Source organism: Podarcis liolepis, assembly GCF_965112155.1.
Source record: "Podarcis liolepis genome assembly, chromosome: 12".
Classification (NCBI taxonomy): domain Eukaryota; kingdom Metazoa; phylum Chordata; class Lepidosauria; order Squamata; family Lacertidae; genus Podarcis; species Podarcis liolepis.
This window is the reverse complement of record NC_139563.1, coordinates 24,674,316-24,691,027: the sequence shown is the minus strand read 5'-3', so window position 1 is coordinate 24,691,027 and position 16,712 is coordinate 24,674,316. Positions and strand designations below refer to the sequence as shown.

General features: G+C 42.4%; 1 protein-coding gene across 2 annotated transcripts in view; it reads left to right on the top strand.

Moving 5' to 3' along the window:
• LOC310689628 (macrophage mannose receptor 1-like) overlaps positions 1-16,712 on the top strand; it is a 53,242-nt gene that overhangs the window by 31,257 nt on the left and 5,273 nt on the right. Inside the window, exons 20-28 of one of the 2 annotated variants that reach the window (XR_014517563.1) lie at positions 785-927; positions 2,460-2,574; positions 2,985-3,133; positions 4,748-4,853; positions 5,736-5,968; positions 6,898-7,063; positions 8,365-8,517; positions 14,853-14,981; positions 15,347-15,457. Coding sequence is in view for 1 of the 2 variants with exons in the window: in XM_083467368.1 (XP_083323494.1) it covers positions 785-927; positions 2,460-2,574; positions 2,985-3,133; positions 4,748-4,853; positions 5,736-5,968; positions 6,898-7,063; positions 8,365-8,517; positions 15,347-15,457 (1,176 nt within the window). In the remaining variant the exon portion in view is untranslated. The remainder of the gene's footprint in view (positions 1-784; positions 928-2,459; positions 2,575-2,984; positions 3,134-4,747; positions 4,854-5,735; positions 5,969-6,897; positions 7,064-8,364; positions 8,518-14,852; positions 14,982-15,346; positions 15,458-16,712) is intronic. The other variant, XM_083467368.1, reaches the window with a different exon arrangement.

Below are 16,712 nucleotides of genomic sequence, written 5' to 3'. Positions count from 1 at the left end.
CACCCCACCCAACCTATCTTTTGGGAGTTATACTTCTCTCACTGGAAGTTTTATTCCCTTCCTACTGAACTGAGACCCACGTAGAGTGTTCCCTTGCAACTCCACTTCTCCTGCCTCGAATTCCGCTACCTGGTTCTTATACTCTTGAAGGACACTCATCACTAGCTTTCAATCTAAGCTCAGAGACTTCTTTCTCTGGCTGTGGATATTTTCCTCAGGGCGGAATACACCCTGCTCAGAGGCTATTTATAGTATCCAGATGAATGCCAGGAACTCAACTCTCAACTGCTTTTCCTTTTTCCCTCCCAAAGTGGTGAGCCCACCCTGCTCTGGCTAGCTGCACCCGCAGCCAGTCAGAGTAAGGCTGCAACTTAGCTCTCTGCATCACCACACTCTGGCCTACCTGAGCTTTCCATCACAGATACCAATCAAATACTTCTGACTAGACATTGCTAGGATTGGGTTGTAATTCAGCATTCTCTGAGCAAAGGAGTACAGCAAGACAGAGTTTAGGAAATACTACCCCGACTTGTTGTTTATACCGTATGTTGTTTTAATAACTTGGAGGCTTTAATTAAGTCATTTCTAATATGAAGTACTCCATATATATATATATATTACATTATAAATCACCTCCTATATGAAACAGCATAGTATACTTGCAGTACAGCTGTTATTGTTGCATTTTATTTTTGTTGCTAAGCTATCACTTGGAATACGTACCTGATGGGCTGTACTAGTGATTTGAGCTTACCTGTTGACTCGTAGCAACTTCTCTGTTCAGGCTTATGGAATGACATCAATTGTGAAATGGAGCATAGATTTATCTGCGAAAGGCGTAACAGTTCTGCCCCTTCAACTGTTGCTCCGACAACGCCTGAACCTCTTGGAGGCTGTCCACAAGGCTGGCACTTCTTCGGTAACAAGGTAACTAATACAGCTTTTGCAAATATATTGGTATATCAGCCTTTTTTCAGATACTATGGCACAGACAATGAATACTTTTCCAGAGTGGTTGAATATGCACAGATTGCCCTCCATGTCCATAGTTCTATTCTATAGATTCCACATCCTCCCTCAGCCTTCAGTACATGCTATGAAGACTGAAAAGGTCTGTAGAGCTGCAAAAAAGGAAGTAACAGTGAAAGTGATAAATAATGTAAACTAAAACAAAACCTAATTGTCAAATAGGGGAATTGGCATTTTAAAAGCTCAAGATATATGCAAGCTACAGAAAAGAGCATTGAAAGTGGCTTCAAACTAAGTGTTCAGCATTTTTTCGTGCTTTAAAGTTAAATTAGCATTTATTAAATGACCATCTGAAAAAATACAGACTGTTTTGCTCCCTAACGCAGAGCCCAAATGCTGTTTTTCCAGGCCTCCTAGAGCCAACACTTTGAAGAGCCTTGTTCCTCATTTCTGCCTTCCTCCATCCTTGTCTGATGGCATCATGTGATGTAGGCCCTCTCTCAATGGCATATCTGCACTTGCAGAGCTATCAGCAGAGATAACTGTCCTTTCTAGAGTACATGATTTCTCCCCAACCCTGATCCCATGGGATTCCCCCTCCAGTTCGTGAATCAGGGGTGGGGGTGGTTACAATGATTCTAAAACCCAGTTAAACTATCAGTTTCTGCTACTGCTATCCCGGCACCGTTTCGTGACTCTTGACTGCATTAAACAATTCATGGGTGATGGAATTTTGAAGTTTCCCCTGTTGTAAACAAAAATTGCCCTTTTCCCTTATGGGGTATCCAAGAGCCCATATAGAGTCGTTACATAGGTTCCCTATTGGTAGGAGAGAAATAACAGAGGCCAACCAGAGAATATTGAGAAGCAAAGCAGCTAGTAAGCTTGATCTTTATTGATCTGTTGCAACAGGGTGCTCCCCTCACCCGCAGGAGAGAGGAGGAACCCAGAAAAATGGCGCAGAAGGCCTTATAAAGACTTTTGAAATTGCCACCCTGTAGATCAAGACCACCCCCAGAAACATCATACATACATCACAGAAGGGGTGTAACCTAAGACCACCCCTCAGATACATCATACCTACATCACAGAAAAAGGCAGAAAAGGCGGTCTTAAAACAGAAATTTGAATGTTGTTTTTCTCCTGTCGTTGTTTATCTCCTGTCTGGCAGGTTACTTGATTGGATTCCCTGGGTAGCCTGGCCAGTCTTTTGTAGTGATAAATACTTAGTTCCTGGACCAGTTCACAGGGTCACACCCTATTCAAACAAAAACATACCCTTAAGACAGGATTTGTGAAGGAAAAGACAATGGGGAGGCTTTTCCATTTTCCTTTGACCTTGCAGAGAAAACATTTGGTCGGTTTAGGAATCAAAATGGTTCCAGGTTGGTCTTCTTGTGCTGATCTATGTACGTGCTTGGTTGGTACGCTTATGAACATTACCATATATCTAAGACCATAAAATTCCTATCACACCCTCTCCCTCACAGTGCTTCCAACTATTTGGCCTTCATGAAGAAGAAAGAAAAAACTGGTCTGATGCACAAGCTACTTGTGAAGATCTAGGAGGAAACCTGGCTAGTATTCCAAACAAAGTCGTTCAAGGTGCGGTCAGTTGTTTTAAAACACTCTAGGGGCTGCTGCCCCTAGTAGCCAACTCTGCCTACCCACCAGTGTCCATTCCATTGCCAACTTTTCTTTCTTTATGTAACCACCTCACCCCAGCTCCATGTTCCCCATCCCCTCACAGCTCCACAAACCCCCACCCCATCCCTATTCTCCACTACACCCAGCCAGTTATGAGCGTGACTGCAGATGTGTGCAAATATTGTATAGGGAGTGGCCTCATATTTGAAAAGTCCTGGCACTCCTACTCAAGGTATCTTCCTGTCAGAGGAATTACTGGAATGTGATTCTAGTCATGACTAGTATCTAGTGATACTAACCATTTATTAGATAAAGGGCATTAGTTTAACAAATCTATCATGTAAATATGTGTCTTTATTTTCATTCAGCATTCCTGACACTGCATTTACAAAGTGCTTCCACTGGTCCTTGGATTGGACTGAGTAATACTTTTAGTCGAGGCACATTTGTATGGAAAGATAGAAGTGTTGTCTATTATACAAACTGGGCCAAAGGCTTCCCACTTGGGAATTATGATGTAAGTACTGCCTGTGTGGGCTTTCATCTCTTTCTTTTGGATCCATGAAGCTACTGTCATAGTGGATATCTAATCCCTCCCAGCAGATTGCAAAATTGCAAGTAAAACTGGTGTCGAAAAGGGGCAGAACGCAGAAATCCCCAATTGCGTGCATCCTATAACAGAACCCCGGTGTAAGTGGCTTCCATAGGGGAGCCACAGAATGAATGTGGTTGGTCAAGGGAGCCATGGACTCAAAAAGGTTGAAAACCATTGCTATAAAAGAATTGGGATTCAAAATGACTGCAACAGATTAGACAACGGATTCAATGGGTCCAAGAAATCCCAATCAAAATGTAATCAATGTTACTCTCCGCCTCCTGCCCCTTAAAACAAGAAATGTCCTCTGTCCTCTGTAGTATTTATTTTATTTTTATTTATTTAATTTCTATACCGCTTTATATTTTTTAAGAAAAACCTCAAAGGGGTTTACAGCATATTAAATCAATAAAACATAAATAAAACAATCTGAAGAAAGTCAAATATAGAGTATACAGTCAAAGCAACATAACAGAAAACTAAAACATCTTGAAGATTTCAAAATAAAACATTGCAAAGGAGGTCAACTACAGAATGCATACGGTATTTAACATAGTAGGGCTGGGTGAGTCTGGGCCCTGCCTCCTAGGCCAGGTGGAAAGGGCCTTGCGATACAAGGGCTGTATAACAAATTTGACCAAGTTTCAGACCAAAACAAAGACCAGAGGCATTTCTTCTTGGAATAATAGTCAGACATCCCCAAGGACACCCCCCCCCAAAAAAAGAGAGCATTTTTCTATGCAACAACTGCAGCTCGGATTTTATATGCTCAAAAATGGAGGAGGAGAGAGCAGTCCCAATAAGGGAGGAATGGCAGTTGAGGATGACAGAATATGCAGAACTGGCTAGTTTAACCAGCAGAATTAGAGAACAAGAGGAAAGCATATTTAAGGAGGGTTGGAAAATGTTTCTAAAGTACATGAGGAATCACTGCACTCAGCAGTATAAGTTATGTTGAGATAAAATGAGAAAGAAAAGATAAGGAATGACTAGAATGTGCAGCTGCAATAGATGGTTGGAGGAAGCTGTGGAAAGGTGGAAGGGAAGTCAATGTTTAATTCTTTAATGTATGGTTATAATGAATGTAAAATAATTTGAATGATTAAAATCACAAAAAATTGGGGTGGGTGTGTTTCAAACCAAAACAGGCTGATTTGGGGAGATCCGGGCATCAGTTGAGTAAGGCTGATATAGCTCTGGATCACTGTGGGTTACATCTGGTTGGGTGGTCCAGAGTAATCCACGGTTATCAGTGGGTGGAGCATTAAGTAGGGAAGAGAGGCAGACATCAGGTGTGCAAAGGCCAGTGGCGTAGCGTGGGGGGTGCAGGGGGGGCCGGCCTCACCGGGCACAACTTCTGGGGGTTAGGGTTAGGGGCGCAAATCCACGGGTTAGGGGGCGCAAATCCACGGGTTAGGGGGTGCAAATTACTTGCCTTGCCCCGGGTGCTGACAACCCACGCTACGCCACTGGCAAAGGCAAAGAGTAAGGTGGCTCTTGTTTGACTTGTTACTTTCTTACATTTTCGTTCCTTAGAAAACCGTCTGCGTTTTTATAACGAAGGAACCTGAAAAAGAGGCAGGAAATTGGAGAAGTGGAAATTGTTATTCAAAGAAAAGCTACATCTGCCAAAGAAACACCGGTACGTGTTTAGAAGAGAAGTAACAGAGAACATTGCTAAATCCATCTTAATGAGTCCCAACCTGTTTTCTGTGCCATTTCATTTTGGCCAGAAAGAAAACAGGATTGTCCACAATGTAGTAGAGATTCCATACTCCCTATTATACAGCAAAGAAAGCAGCAGTCATGACAGCATAATTTTATACATGCACTGAAGTGAACCGTGATGCCAAAGAACCGTAGTTACTATATGTGCCTACTGATATGCAACTTGATTTTTCTACAGCTCATCCTAAAAATAGGACAGTATGAGGCTGCTGACTTAGGTTTAGTTCTCTTCTAGTGTAATAATATGGAGTCCAGTTCAGTTGATCAAATCACCGGCTTCTCCACTGACCTGTTCAATTTTTTAATATTTTTTTTAAAGACCCAAACCCCATTTGTACAGCCACACTCCTTGGAGGGTGTTTATTGAACCCACCTCGAAAAACTGCATAGTCTTTGGAAACAATGAAGATGGGTTTCAAATAGGTCTGTGAATACTTATTAGGAATTTGATTGTAAAGAAAATGTATTCTGTGGTCTGATCCAGATCTGTCTTTAACTAAAACTTGGACTTGTCCACATTTAAAAATACACAACAAGGTTTCTAAATGTTTCATTTCAGCTTTGTATAAGCTGTTGCAGGATGATTGTATTCAGAAATTTAACAGAATCATAGATTGGTAGAACCATCAAGTCCAACCCTCTTCAATGCGGGAATCACAACTAAAGAATCCCTGACAGGTGGCCTTCCACCCTCAGTTTAAAACAGAACTGTTTCGGTGTCAGGTGAAACGAAATTTAAGGATAGTGTAATGTGTAAAATGAGCTTTTGCCTTTTCTCTTTATTGCTTTCCTATAGACCTTGCATTATCACGCTCTGAAATGACGATTCCAGTCTCTGGCTATACCCTCTTTGGAAACAGCAGTTACTCTCTTGCTGGCCCCAAAATGACATGGGAAGAGGCCAGGAAAAAATGCAATTCTGAACAGGCAGAGCTTGCCAGCATTTGGAATCCCTACATTCAGTCATTCCTGTGGCTACAGGTGTTAAAATATAGGCAGCCCATGTGGATTGGCTTGAACAGCAAAATGGTGAGTATATGCAGTTAACATTAGTGTATTCACATCAAAAGTTTGTATTCAAAGGTGTGTAGTTAGAAAGTGCAGGGCTTTTATTAACTCATTTTATTGAGCATAACTTCCCCCAAACAGCTTTGGATATAACCAATTGATAATGTATAAACATCCATAATAACCCAAAAGGTTTTGCCAAGAGAGTCCCTCCAGCCAAAGGCAACTCAACCACTCTGCATTTCTTGTTTATCTCCCAGAGAGAAAATCCTTTTCTGTTTCTCATACACACACCCTCAGAGGAATTGCCCATTCAGAAATAATATCCATTAAATAATATCATTTAAAGCACAGTAATACCTTTCATGAGCATTCTCAGAAGTACCAACTCCTGTCCAGAATCCTGCTAGGGTGGCATGCATGTGATTAAACAGAAGAAGAAGAAGAAGAAGAAGAAGAAGAAGAAGAAGAAGAAGAAGAACCTTTGCCTTCACTCTCATCTGTGAAAAGAAAAAGGTTCCTCATGCAGTAACTTAATTCTCCAACGCATAGGTCTTATCTCTTGTAAATCCTATACCTCCCAGAGCGGCTGGAGCAACCCAGTCAGATGGACGGGGTACAAATAATAAAATAATAATTATTATACATTATGTTTATAAGTCCTATATAAAGGTCAGACAAGAAGATAAGCATTTCAAGATGTTTTCTGCTGTGCAGCTGCATTTACATTCTCTTTTCTTCATGGAGGCAACTACCTTTCCATATTACTTCAGATGTTATAAATATAACAATACCAGAATGACTTTCCTGAAAGATTATTAAGGGCGTGAATGTGTGTGGACATTAGAATGAAGGAGAAACCAAAGTAAATCACATGAAGTGCATCTTATGGGAAATGAACCTCAAAGGGTTTTTTTCAAGTGTTGTTCCACTGTGCATTTGTATTTTAGACTGGTGAGCAATACAAGTGGATCAACAACCGGAGACTGACATATACTAATTGGGCTCCTGAAGAGCCAAAGCAGAAGATAGCCTGTGTCTACCTAGACCTTGATGGTCACTGGAAAACAGGAACTTGCAATGAAACATTCTTCACTGTCTGTGACCGACATCATGGTAATCAAAGAAAAATATCTGTTTTAATATGAGACATCAAACTCCCCATTTGAGCACAGAGATGAGAAAAGTGTTCTTGGTACTTCTGCCTCTTTCATAGGAAATAAATGAACAATATGGTACTATTCAAACTATCAAACGATAACAAATAGATCAGTGAAAATAGAATGGAGTTTACAATAAAGAATCCAGTATCAGATAACTCCATTTAGGTCCCACTGGTTTTAACTGAAGAGACATAGGAGCGTTGTTGTTTTTAAGAAAACATTTACAACTTTCTAATTTTCAGGCGATGTTGACTTTCTAAAGCTATTAATCCTTCCATGTCTCAGGAGGTTCACTGCAATGCTTTACCCTCAAGATCAGATGTTACAGTTTTGGGATGCATAACATTATCCCATAATTCTTTGTAGACAAATTGGTCTGAAAAATGCAAACATTTTTCAATGTTTGCATTTGAAATTGGTCTGAAATTGGTCTGAAAAATGCAAACATGCATATGTGGGTTAAAAAGCACACCCTGTCATCTGTCCAGGGGTCTTTGAACTAGGCACCTTGAAAATTCATTTTGTGGTGAGAAAGAATGAAAGGATTTTCTTTCCACCTCTGATGCAAGTTTGACCTGTCAATCAAAACAAAGCTCTCCTTCCTTGTCCCCTCCCCACTGCGATGTCTGCTGTACCTTCCCCCGTCATGTGATGCTGGTGTTCTGGTACACTCATTTTCACATTCAGCAAGCTCTTGTCTGAAGCAGTTTGTTTCAATTGTTGCTCTACATGCCCTTGTGAGTGGAGCACATTTGTCCAGTGGCATGGCAGCTCCAGGACGGGGTGAGCATCAGCTTCCTGCTTCTCACAGGGCATTTTCAAGATCCAGTTGGAGGCTGAGAAGTCTCAAGGGATTTCATGAGGGGCTGGTGGGCCAAGGGCTTCAAAGCCTCAAAGACACATCTGTCGGGACCATTTTCTTGACCATGCTTCCTGACCTGCCCCCTCCCCTCGGTGTTAGTACTTCATCAAACTCTTTGGGTGCCTTCCTGTTTTACCTTCATAAGCTGCAAACCTGCAGCTGCTGCACAAATATCTGGATTGCCATCCAGCACTTCCATGGTCCCTGCTTTGTGCAAATAGTGCAAACAGATTCCATTTCACCTTGTACAAGCCCAAAATTCCTCTAAGGTACCCTGCTTCATCCCCTGATGCATGATTTGTCCAAATGTTTTTCACACCCCTAGTATTTATAGATTTTTCAGGTAACTATAATTTTTTGAAAAAAAGAAAAATATGTTTTTTCCATAACAGGTGACATCCCAGCGGAAGCACCACAGCGCCTAGGAGAATGCCCTTCATCAAAAGGATACCCCAAAGCTTGGGTTCCTTCTCGGACTCATTGCTATCAATTCTACCCTACGTCAAATACATGGGCAGAAGCATTCATAAGATGTGCTCAGCTAGGTGGGTGCCATTTCGAATCAGATCAGTGGTAGTGGTGGTTAGTATCCAATACTATAGATAGAACAGTCCCTTTGAGTTCAGTGGGGCTTATAGTGGATACAGGATTCTGAACTTTGACCAGAGACAGAGGCTGAAATTCCTGCCAACAACAAATGTGTGCTATCTTTGGGGCAGTGGGGTTCTCTGGATGAAAACTGTGTTGTTTTAATCAGTAAGATTCATAAGGTTGGACAAACCAGGAGGAATGGAAGAAATAACCCTTCACCCAGAAACTTATTTCTTATTTCCTGAATCCAACAACAGAAAGTTTTAGCATTAAAAGAATATTGAGAGAGACCAGTATACAGGCCGGACACCAGGGATCAACACCATTAGGCTGCTGTCCTGAGCCTTCTCCTCTGATGGACTCACCATCCAGTCTTTCTCCCCTTCACTTGCTTTCTCCCCAAGCAGGCATGGTGTGGTCAGAAAGCTTGGTTTCTGTGGCCTGCCATTTTAATTTTCCCTAAACACGTATGAGCCCAGACTGAGTATTTCTCCACTGTTGGGGGAATTACAATGGTATGTGCAAATGGCAGTGCCTTTTTCCTGGTGGTGATGTAGGTGCCTAATGCAAGACTTGGCGAATGAAGGGGAGATGAATAGGGTAGAGAGAATAGGGGAGATGAAGTGGATAGAGTTGCCAGTGCCTTGAAAATGAGTTTCACTAACTCATGTCTTCATTTCCCTAGAAAGGTGCTGTCACCCACCCCACTGTTGCTGCCATCTTGGTCTGCCAGCAAGTCTCCATTCAGTTTTCATTCAGTTTTCATTTCCATATCTACCAGTCCAGATTACTTATACCATTATTTCTCCTTGCATCACTGCAGCTCATTAAATGAAACTTGTATCCTGCTTCAGACTGATGGATCACATTGCAACAATTTCTATTTGATTAAAAAAATGAATTAATTAAATTGCTTCTGCTTTAGAGGCTGGCACAGCAGACATGACATCAAAAGCACACTGTGTCACGGCTAAAATGGCCGCTGTTTCTTTAATGTGAATAAAGCTGGGTCAGCATGACTCAGCGGCTTGCAGCAGGCTGTATATATATGTGAGAGATGTTGGTTTGGGGTGTTGGCTGGTGTTTGGGTTGGTTGGTGCTGGTGTGTTTCAGTCGTGGTATTCAGTCGTGTTTTGCACAAAGACTTTTAATAAAACTCTGCAAGGATATTCCCGTGGACTCTTTTTGTACCGACAAGGAGACTGAGAAGATAAAGGGAGGTCAGAACCCTTTCCTTCTTTTTTTTGCTTTTTTACAAACACTGACAGGTTATGGGCCCAGTGTTTCTGAGCATGTGCAGAGTGCAAAACGACTAACAGCATTTCAGCAAGGAGCTGGTGAGTCCTGGTGGTGTACGGAGACAGTGGCTGTTCGTTGAAGCAGTTGGTGGCAAGCTGTAACTGTCTGCAGCGACGCTGGAGCGGCTAGGATCTGAGGATCAGGAAAGCACTCAGCGTCGGCTACTGGAACAGTTTGAACTGCTAGAGGACCACACCAGGCGACTCACAGAGCGGCTACACCAGTTGCAGAGCCAGGCGGGACCTGAGGGTCAACAGAGGCAGCAGCTAGAAGCCGGTGAGTGCCAGCCAGGACCATCCAGTTGGACTCTAAAGAGAGAGTCAGGAGAGATTGCTGGAGACCCCACAGAAGGGGCTCAGCAAGCACCAGCAGAGATGGCAGATTTCCAGTCTTCCCAAGTTGTAAATATTGGGGGAGGCATCCCTTTTGAACTTCTCTCAGAGAGCAACTGGCTGAGTTGGTCAATTAAAATGCAGCAGTTGTTAAGGAGAGATGGACTATGGGACTGTGTTGAAACTGAGGTTTTGAGACGGGACTCTGCTGAGAAAAAACGGCTAGATGAAAGGGCTCGTGCCCAAATTATGCTGTGTTTGAGCAACTCTCAGTTATTGCATGTAGCAAATGCCAGCACAGCGTTTGAGTGCTGGAATTTATTAAGGGCAATGCATGTCAGAGAAACTGCTGGAACTATCATTTCTCTGACCAGAAGGCTGTTCAGGACTGTTATGAAGGAAGGTGAGAGTTTGGCAACTCATCTTCAAACGCTGAAATCTCTGTTTCTTCAACTACAGCAGAGAGGTAAGCGTTATGATGAGACTGACCAAACCTACATTATCCTTTCAAGTTTGCCTGAAAGCTGGTTGCCTGTGATTAACAGCATGGAGAGTATGCGTCCTCGAGATCTGACCCTTGAGTATGTGGTTGGCAGATTGACCGAAGAAGCAGAAAGAAGGTCAGATAGACAGGCTGAACTCCAAGAGCGGAGGAGTTACAGCAAAGGGGGCCAGCAGCAGAATATGCCAATGGAGCAACGCCAAGGTTTGGACTTGGCCATGGCGGTGAGGAGGTGCTATAGATGCAACCAACCCGGGCATCTCCAACGTCAATGCAGGGCAAGACTTCCAGGAGGCGACATGGAGCAGAGACAGCAATCGACACAGAAACGTAAGCAGAAGGGGTTCTCTTCAGGGAAGAAGAACACGCGTTCTGCTCAGTTTGTGTCTGCATTTTCTCGGGAGGAGAGAAAGATACCTCGAGGAACATGGTTGCTGGACTCTGGCAGCAGCAGGATTATCTGCAACCGTCGGGAGGACTTTAAGACCCTGGAGAAGCCAGCTGATGGAAAAGACTCAATTTATCTTGCTGATGGTCGTAGAAGCAAGATTGATGGCCAGGGAACATGTTTCCTGCAGTGCTTGAACACTACTCTACCAGAGACTCTGTTTGTCAGCAGTTTGGACTATTGTTTACTCTCTGTAAGCTGTTTGATTAATGCAGGGTATAGTGTTAAGTTCACGCAGGATGGCTGTCTGATAAAGAATGGAACTAAGGTATGTGGCCATGCAAAGTTGAAAAATGGGTTATATATAATGCAGGACAAGCCTGTTAAAGCAGCCCAGGTGGTTCAGGATAATTTGCCAGTTCATAAGGGGTGTGTACATCAACTGCACAGAAAACTGGGTCACGCCAATTTCCGTGTGCTTTCAGAAATGCAAAAGGTGTGCAAGAACCTAAAAGTAAATAGCTGTAACTGTTTCCTAGATTGCAATGTATGTAAAATGGCCAAATCTAAGAGGAAGCCTGTGGCTTCTAAAAGTGACAGAGTATCTAAAGAGGTTTTAGAACTTGTCCATTGTGACGTGATAGGCCCTTTTCCACAGAAGACTGAAGGGGGCGCCAGATATGCTTTTCTGGTAATAGATGACAAATCACGTTTTAGTTGGCTGTTTTTGTTAAAGCAGAAATCTGAGTGTTTCCCCACATTCAGAGAATGGGTTGCCCAAGCTGAAAAACTCTTCGCTCGCCCTGTTGTGCAGCTGCAAACAGATAGGGGCGGAGAATTTCTGAACAAACAATTTGGGGCATGGTTGCGACGTAAGGGGATCACTCATCGTTTGACTAACCCTTATAGCCCTGCTGAAAATGGTCTGTGTGAAAGACGTGGGGCTGTAATACAGTCAGTAAAGGACTGCCTGCTAGTGGATGCAGGATTGGGTCACAACCATAGGCTGTGGGGCGAGGCTTTTCTGACCGCAAACTTTTTGATTAATAGAACCTGGTCTAGCTCTATAAAAGATATTCCATATCGTGTGTTGTTTGGGAAAGAACCAGAGTGGACAATGCTCCATAATTGGGGTTCTTGGGCACATGTAAACATTCCCAAAGCTCAGCGCCAGAAAGGGGGCGCCAGAGCACAGAAACTGCGGTTTGTGGGATATCAGTCCTATGGCAAAGGGTGGCGTTTCAATTTACGCCCAGGACGCGTGGTTCTGTCGCGAAGTGCAGACTTCGCTGACCAGGACAGATGGACTGCGATCCATGCCAACCCTGATTGCCTACTGCCCCTGCAAGTAAGAGAAGAGGCTTCTTCTCAGCCATTGGCAACACAGGAGCAGAATGAGGAGGAGGCACAGATTTCCCCAAAAGATGTGGCAATAGATAATACTTCTTCTCTAGAGGAAGAGGAAGAAGAGCCAGAGATAAGGGGGGAAGAAGAAGTAGTTGTGCCTAGGCGCTCCCAGCGTTCAAACAAGGGTGTACCTCCTCAGCGTTTGACCCTAGGAGGAGTGAGAGTATGCAATGTGAGTTGTGTGGAACCACAAAGTTATAATGAAGTCTTAGACTTACCCCCTGGGGAACGTGCTTTGTGGGAACAAGCTATGAAAGAAGAAATGGACTCTTTTAAACGTAACAAAGTGTTTGAGGTCACAATGCCACCCCCTGGTGGCAGAGTGGTGTCATGCAAGTGGGTTTACAAAAGGAAAACCCTTGCATCTGGGGAACCACGTTTTCGAGCCAGATTAGTAGCCAGAGGGTTCACTCAGATTAAAGGGGAGAGTTATGATGAAGTGTTTTCTCCCACGGTAAAGAGTGAAACTTTTCGTTTAATGCTTTCCATTGCTGCTGTAAGACAACTAGCAGTGCACCATTTTGATGTTGATGCTGCATATCTGCATGCAAATTTAGACCATGAAGTGTTAATGAGACAACCCCCTGGGTTTGAAGAGGAGAATGGTGCAGTCTGGCGTTTGAGAAAGGCTGTTTACGGTCTCAAACAAAGTGGAAGGTGTTGGAACCAGTGTTTAAATGAAGCCCTTGTAAAACTTGGTTTTAAAAGGAGTGTGGCTGATCCATGCTTGTACACCAAGGGGACAGGCAACGAATATCTAATGCTCTTAGTCTTTGTTGATGATTTGCTTGTAGCAGGGAGTTCCACAGATGAGATCCAGAAGCTCACAAGTCAACTGGAAAAGAGGTTTAAGCTTAAAGCCTTAGGGCCTGTAAGCAATTACTTGGGAGTAGAAGTAAGGCAGGAAGCTGATGGAAGCTTCCTATTGAGTCAGAAAGAGAAAATTCTTCATTTAATAGAGCAGTTTGGCATGGAAAACTGCAAGCCAGTTCAGACTCCCATGACACCAGATTTCCCAAAGACACTGTGTGATGATGAATTTGATCAGCCTGAGTTGTATCACTCAAAAATAGGATCACTGTTGTATTTAAGCCAGTGGTCAAGGCCAGACATTGCATGTGCTACAAATGTTCTGAGCCAACGTGTATCTAAACCCAGTACTGCCGATTGGTGTGCTTTGAAAAGGCTTATCAGATATCTAAAGGGGACATTAAATGCATGTTTGAAGATCTCTAGTACACAAGATGAAAAACTAGAAGTATTTGTTGATGCGGACTGGGGAAGCTGTGTAGCTACTAGAAAATCTACAAGTGGAATGGTCATGATATTTGCCAATTCCATAATTGGATGGAGGTCAAAGAAACAAGGATTTGTTGCAACCTCATCCTGTGAGGCAGAATATGAGAGCCTGTCGCTAGCATGCAATGAAATCATGTGGTTTATACAGATACTAAAAGATCTCGATTGTAAAGTTGATTTGCCTATCCAAGTGTATGAAGATAGCCAATCGTGCATTGCATTAGCGGGCTCGGAAATAATGAAATCCGCATCAAAACATATTGCTATCCGTCATGCGAATGTGAGAGATTGTGTACAGAATGGGGTAATCAAACTGGAGTATTGTCAGTCACAAGATAATATTGCTGATTTGTTTACCAAGCCTTTGCCAGCAACATGCCATAATGAATTGATGACAAAACTGGGTTTATGTATATAATGTATTGTTGTATTGTTGTAATGTATTGTTTCTGTTGGGGTTTTTCGCATTTAAGAAACAGAAGGGGTGTCACGGCTAAAATGGCCGCTGTTTCTTTAATGTGAATAAAGCTGGGTCAGCATGACTCAGCGGCTTGCAGCAGGCTGTATATATATGTGAGAGATGTTGGTTTGGGGTGTTGGCTGGTGTTTGGGTTGGTTGGTGCTGGTGTGTTTCAGTCGTGGTATTCAGTCGTGTTTTGCACAAAGACTTTTAATAAAACTCTGCAAGGATATTCCCGTGGACTCTTTTTGTACCGACAAGGAGACTGAGAAGATAAAGGGAGGTCAGAACCCTTTCCTTCTTTTTTTTGCTTTTTTACAAACACTGACACACTGTACTTTTGCTTCTGTCTTCTGATGATCTTTTCCCCAACTTATCAATATAAAATATCTTGATAGAGTGTTAGCTTTCTCTTGGGTTGATGCTAGAAAGCTGTAGAAATGTTTTTAGTGTACTGTAACTTGAAGAACAGGGCAAATTATGGTGGTTTTTTAAGTATTAAAGCTCCATTTTTTGTGAAGCATCTACCCTGCAAATTATTTTCTGTTGAAATTTGACTGAATGGCTTTCTTTTTCATTATGCACTTAATAAACGGACGAAGTTACAAAGGTTCTTCTCCACTAAAACATTAACCAATTGAACAGCAATCACAGAGATTTGAAAGACATGGATATACAGTAGAGGCCGGTGCCCATTTGGACTCGGAGGGCAGAAGGCAGGGAAGCCAAGAGTAAGTGAAGCCAACACAAGTTGGCAGAGCTAAAGCCAATGATAGGCAGAACCCAACCAGCTCCAGTTTATCCCCATCCTCCTCCCTGCTGACTTACACAAAGGCAACTCTGAGACAGACAGCAAGTGCAGCCCCTCAGTTATAAGTAAAAAAGTGGGGCTGGCCGAGGGCACATTGAGTTTGGTGGGGCAATGCCCTACGTGCTCTGAAAGGATCAGCCTCCACTGGGCAGACACTTTCTCTTAGATCTCTATAACTTCATATTGTTGCCAGTACCAGTCTTAGCCTAATGGGCTGCTTCATGTTTATTTTTAATGGGAAGAAACATTTTAATGAGTTGACTTTACCCATTTGATGTTTTCTAGGTAGCACCTTGACTTCAATAGAAGATTTAGCTGAGCAGGAATTTTTGGTGGAACACACTCAGCAATTCGGTCGACGAGAATTTTGGATAGGATTATTCAAAAATATAGATGGTGATTGCTTTACATTTAATATTTATTTTTAAGATAACAGATTTGTAATATTTACCCATGTATATAAGTATGTTAAAATATGGCACACATTTATTTCTTTATGAAATGAAAGAGCTCAGCTGGAAATACCGTCAGTGTTAGCAAACAGAGCTAGCAAATTCATCCCTGTTTGCATTTATGACTACTCTTGGCAAGCATTCAGGGGGGAAAACACCTCACTCATGTTCAGAGTAATATCTCCTGGCATGTCCGTTATCATTTTGCCTTCTGCCCCTCCAAGGGAATCGTCGTTTGCTTTCTTGTACCCTTTCCCCACATCCTAGTGCAAGCCATGGAAGGAGAGGTGTCTAACAATAATTAAATCCACAATAAAAAGTCATGATAAAGAAGCAATATCAAACCATTGGAGAAACAACTTTAAGAAGAACATTTAAATTGGCTGCATGTTAAAACTTTTTTAAAAAATTACTGATGAAAACAGAGAGTACTTCCAACCACATCATCTTAGTAGGCCAAAACTCTCTTTAACTCAAAAGCATGTAGTCCCTTCAGCGAGGGGGCAAAATGAGCCTTCCTTAGCAGGGAATTCAAATCCTTGGAGCAGCTGTTGAGAAGGTCCATTATCAACTTCCTCTAAAATAGACACCTGGTGTAGGTGGGACAGATAGAAGGGCATCTTTGGAAGATCTGCGCACTTTTAAAATAGGTTCAGGTAGTCTTCAGGTTGCCTGATCCCAAGCCATTTATGACTTCTGCCTGAGTAAACATGCATTGCATTTGACTGCCTGAAACTTCCATATTGTCAGACTTAATAAAATTAGGGGGGAGAGATAGTTTCCTCTTCTCATTCTACTACTTGATTGTTAATTCAGTTCATTATATGAAGATAGAAGAGCTAGTCATTTGCCACCAAAACAGAGTTGTTGGGATTTGCTACTGATTTAGCAAAACAGTTTTCAAGTATGAAAAACATGTATTTCCTAGTTTAGAGAAAGGAGAACAAGAGGTTTAGCAACTGACAATGTTAATTATGGCTTTGATCTGAAGTGCCCCATCTTTCACAGGACAACCACATAACTTTATCAAAATGTTGTTTCTGAGAGCCAGCAGCCATTCGAAAATATATGGTTTGGGGACAAGGGGGGCAGTAATGGCAGAAATCAGAGATATCCTCACCATTTTTCACAAGCAGAAAAATGTAGGACATAAGCTTACATCAGCAATGTATTATACAATAATTGAGGTTGCATGCATA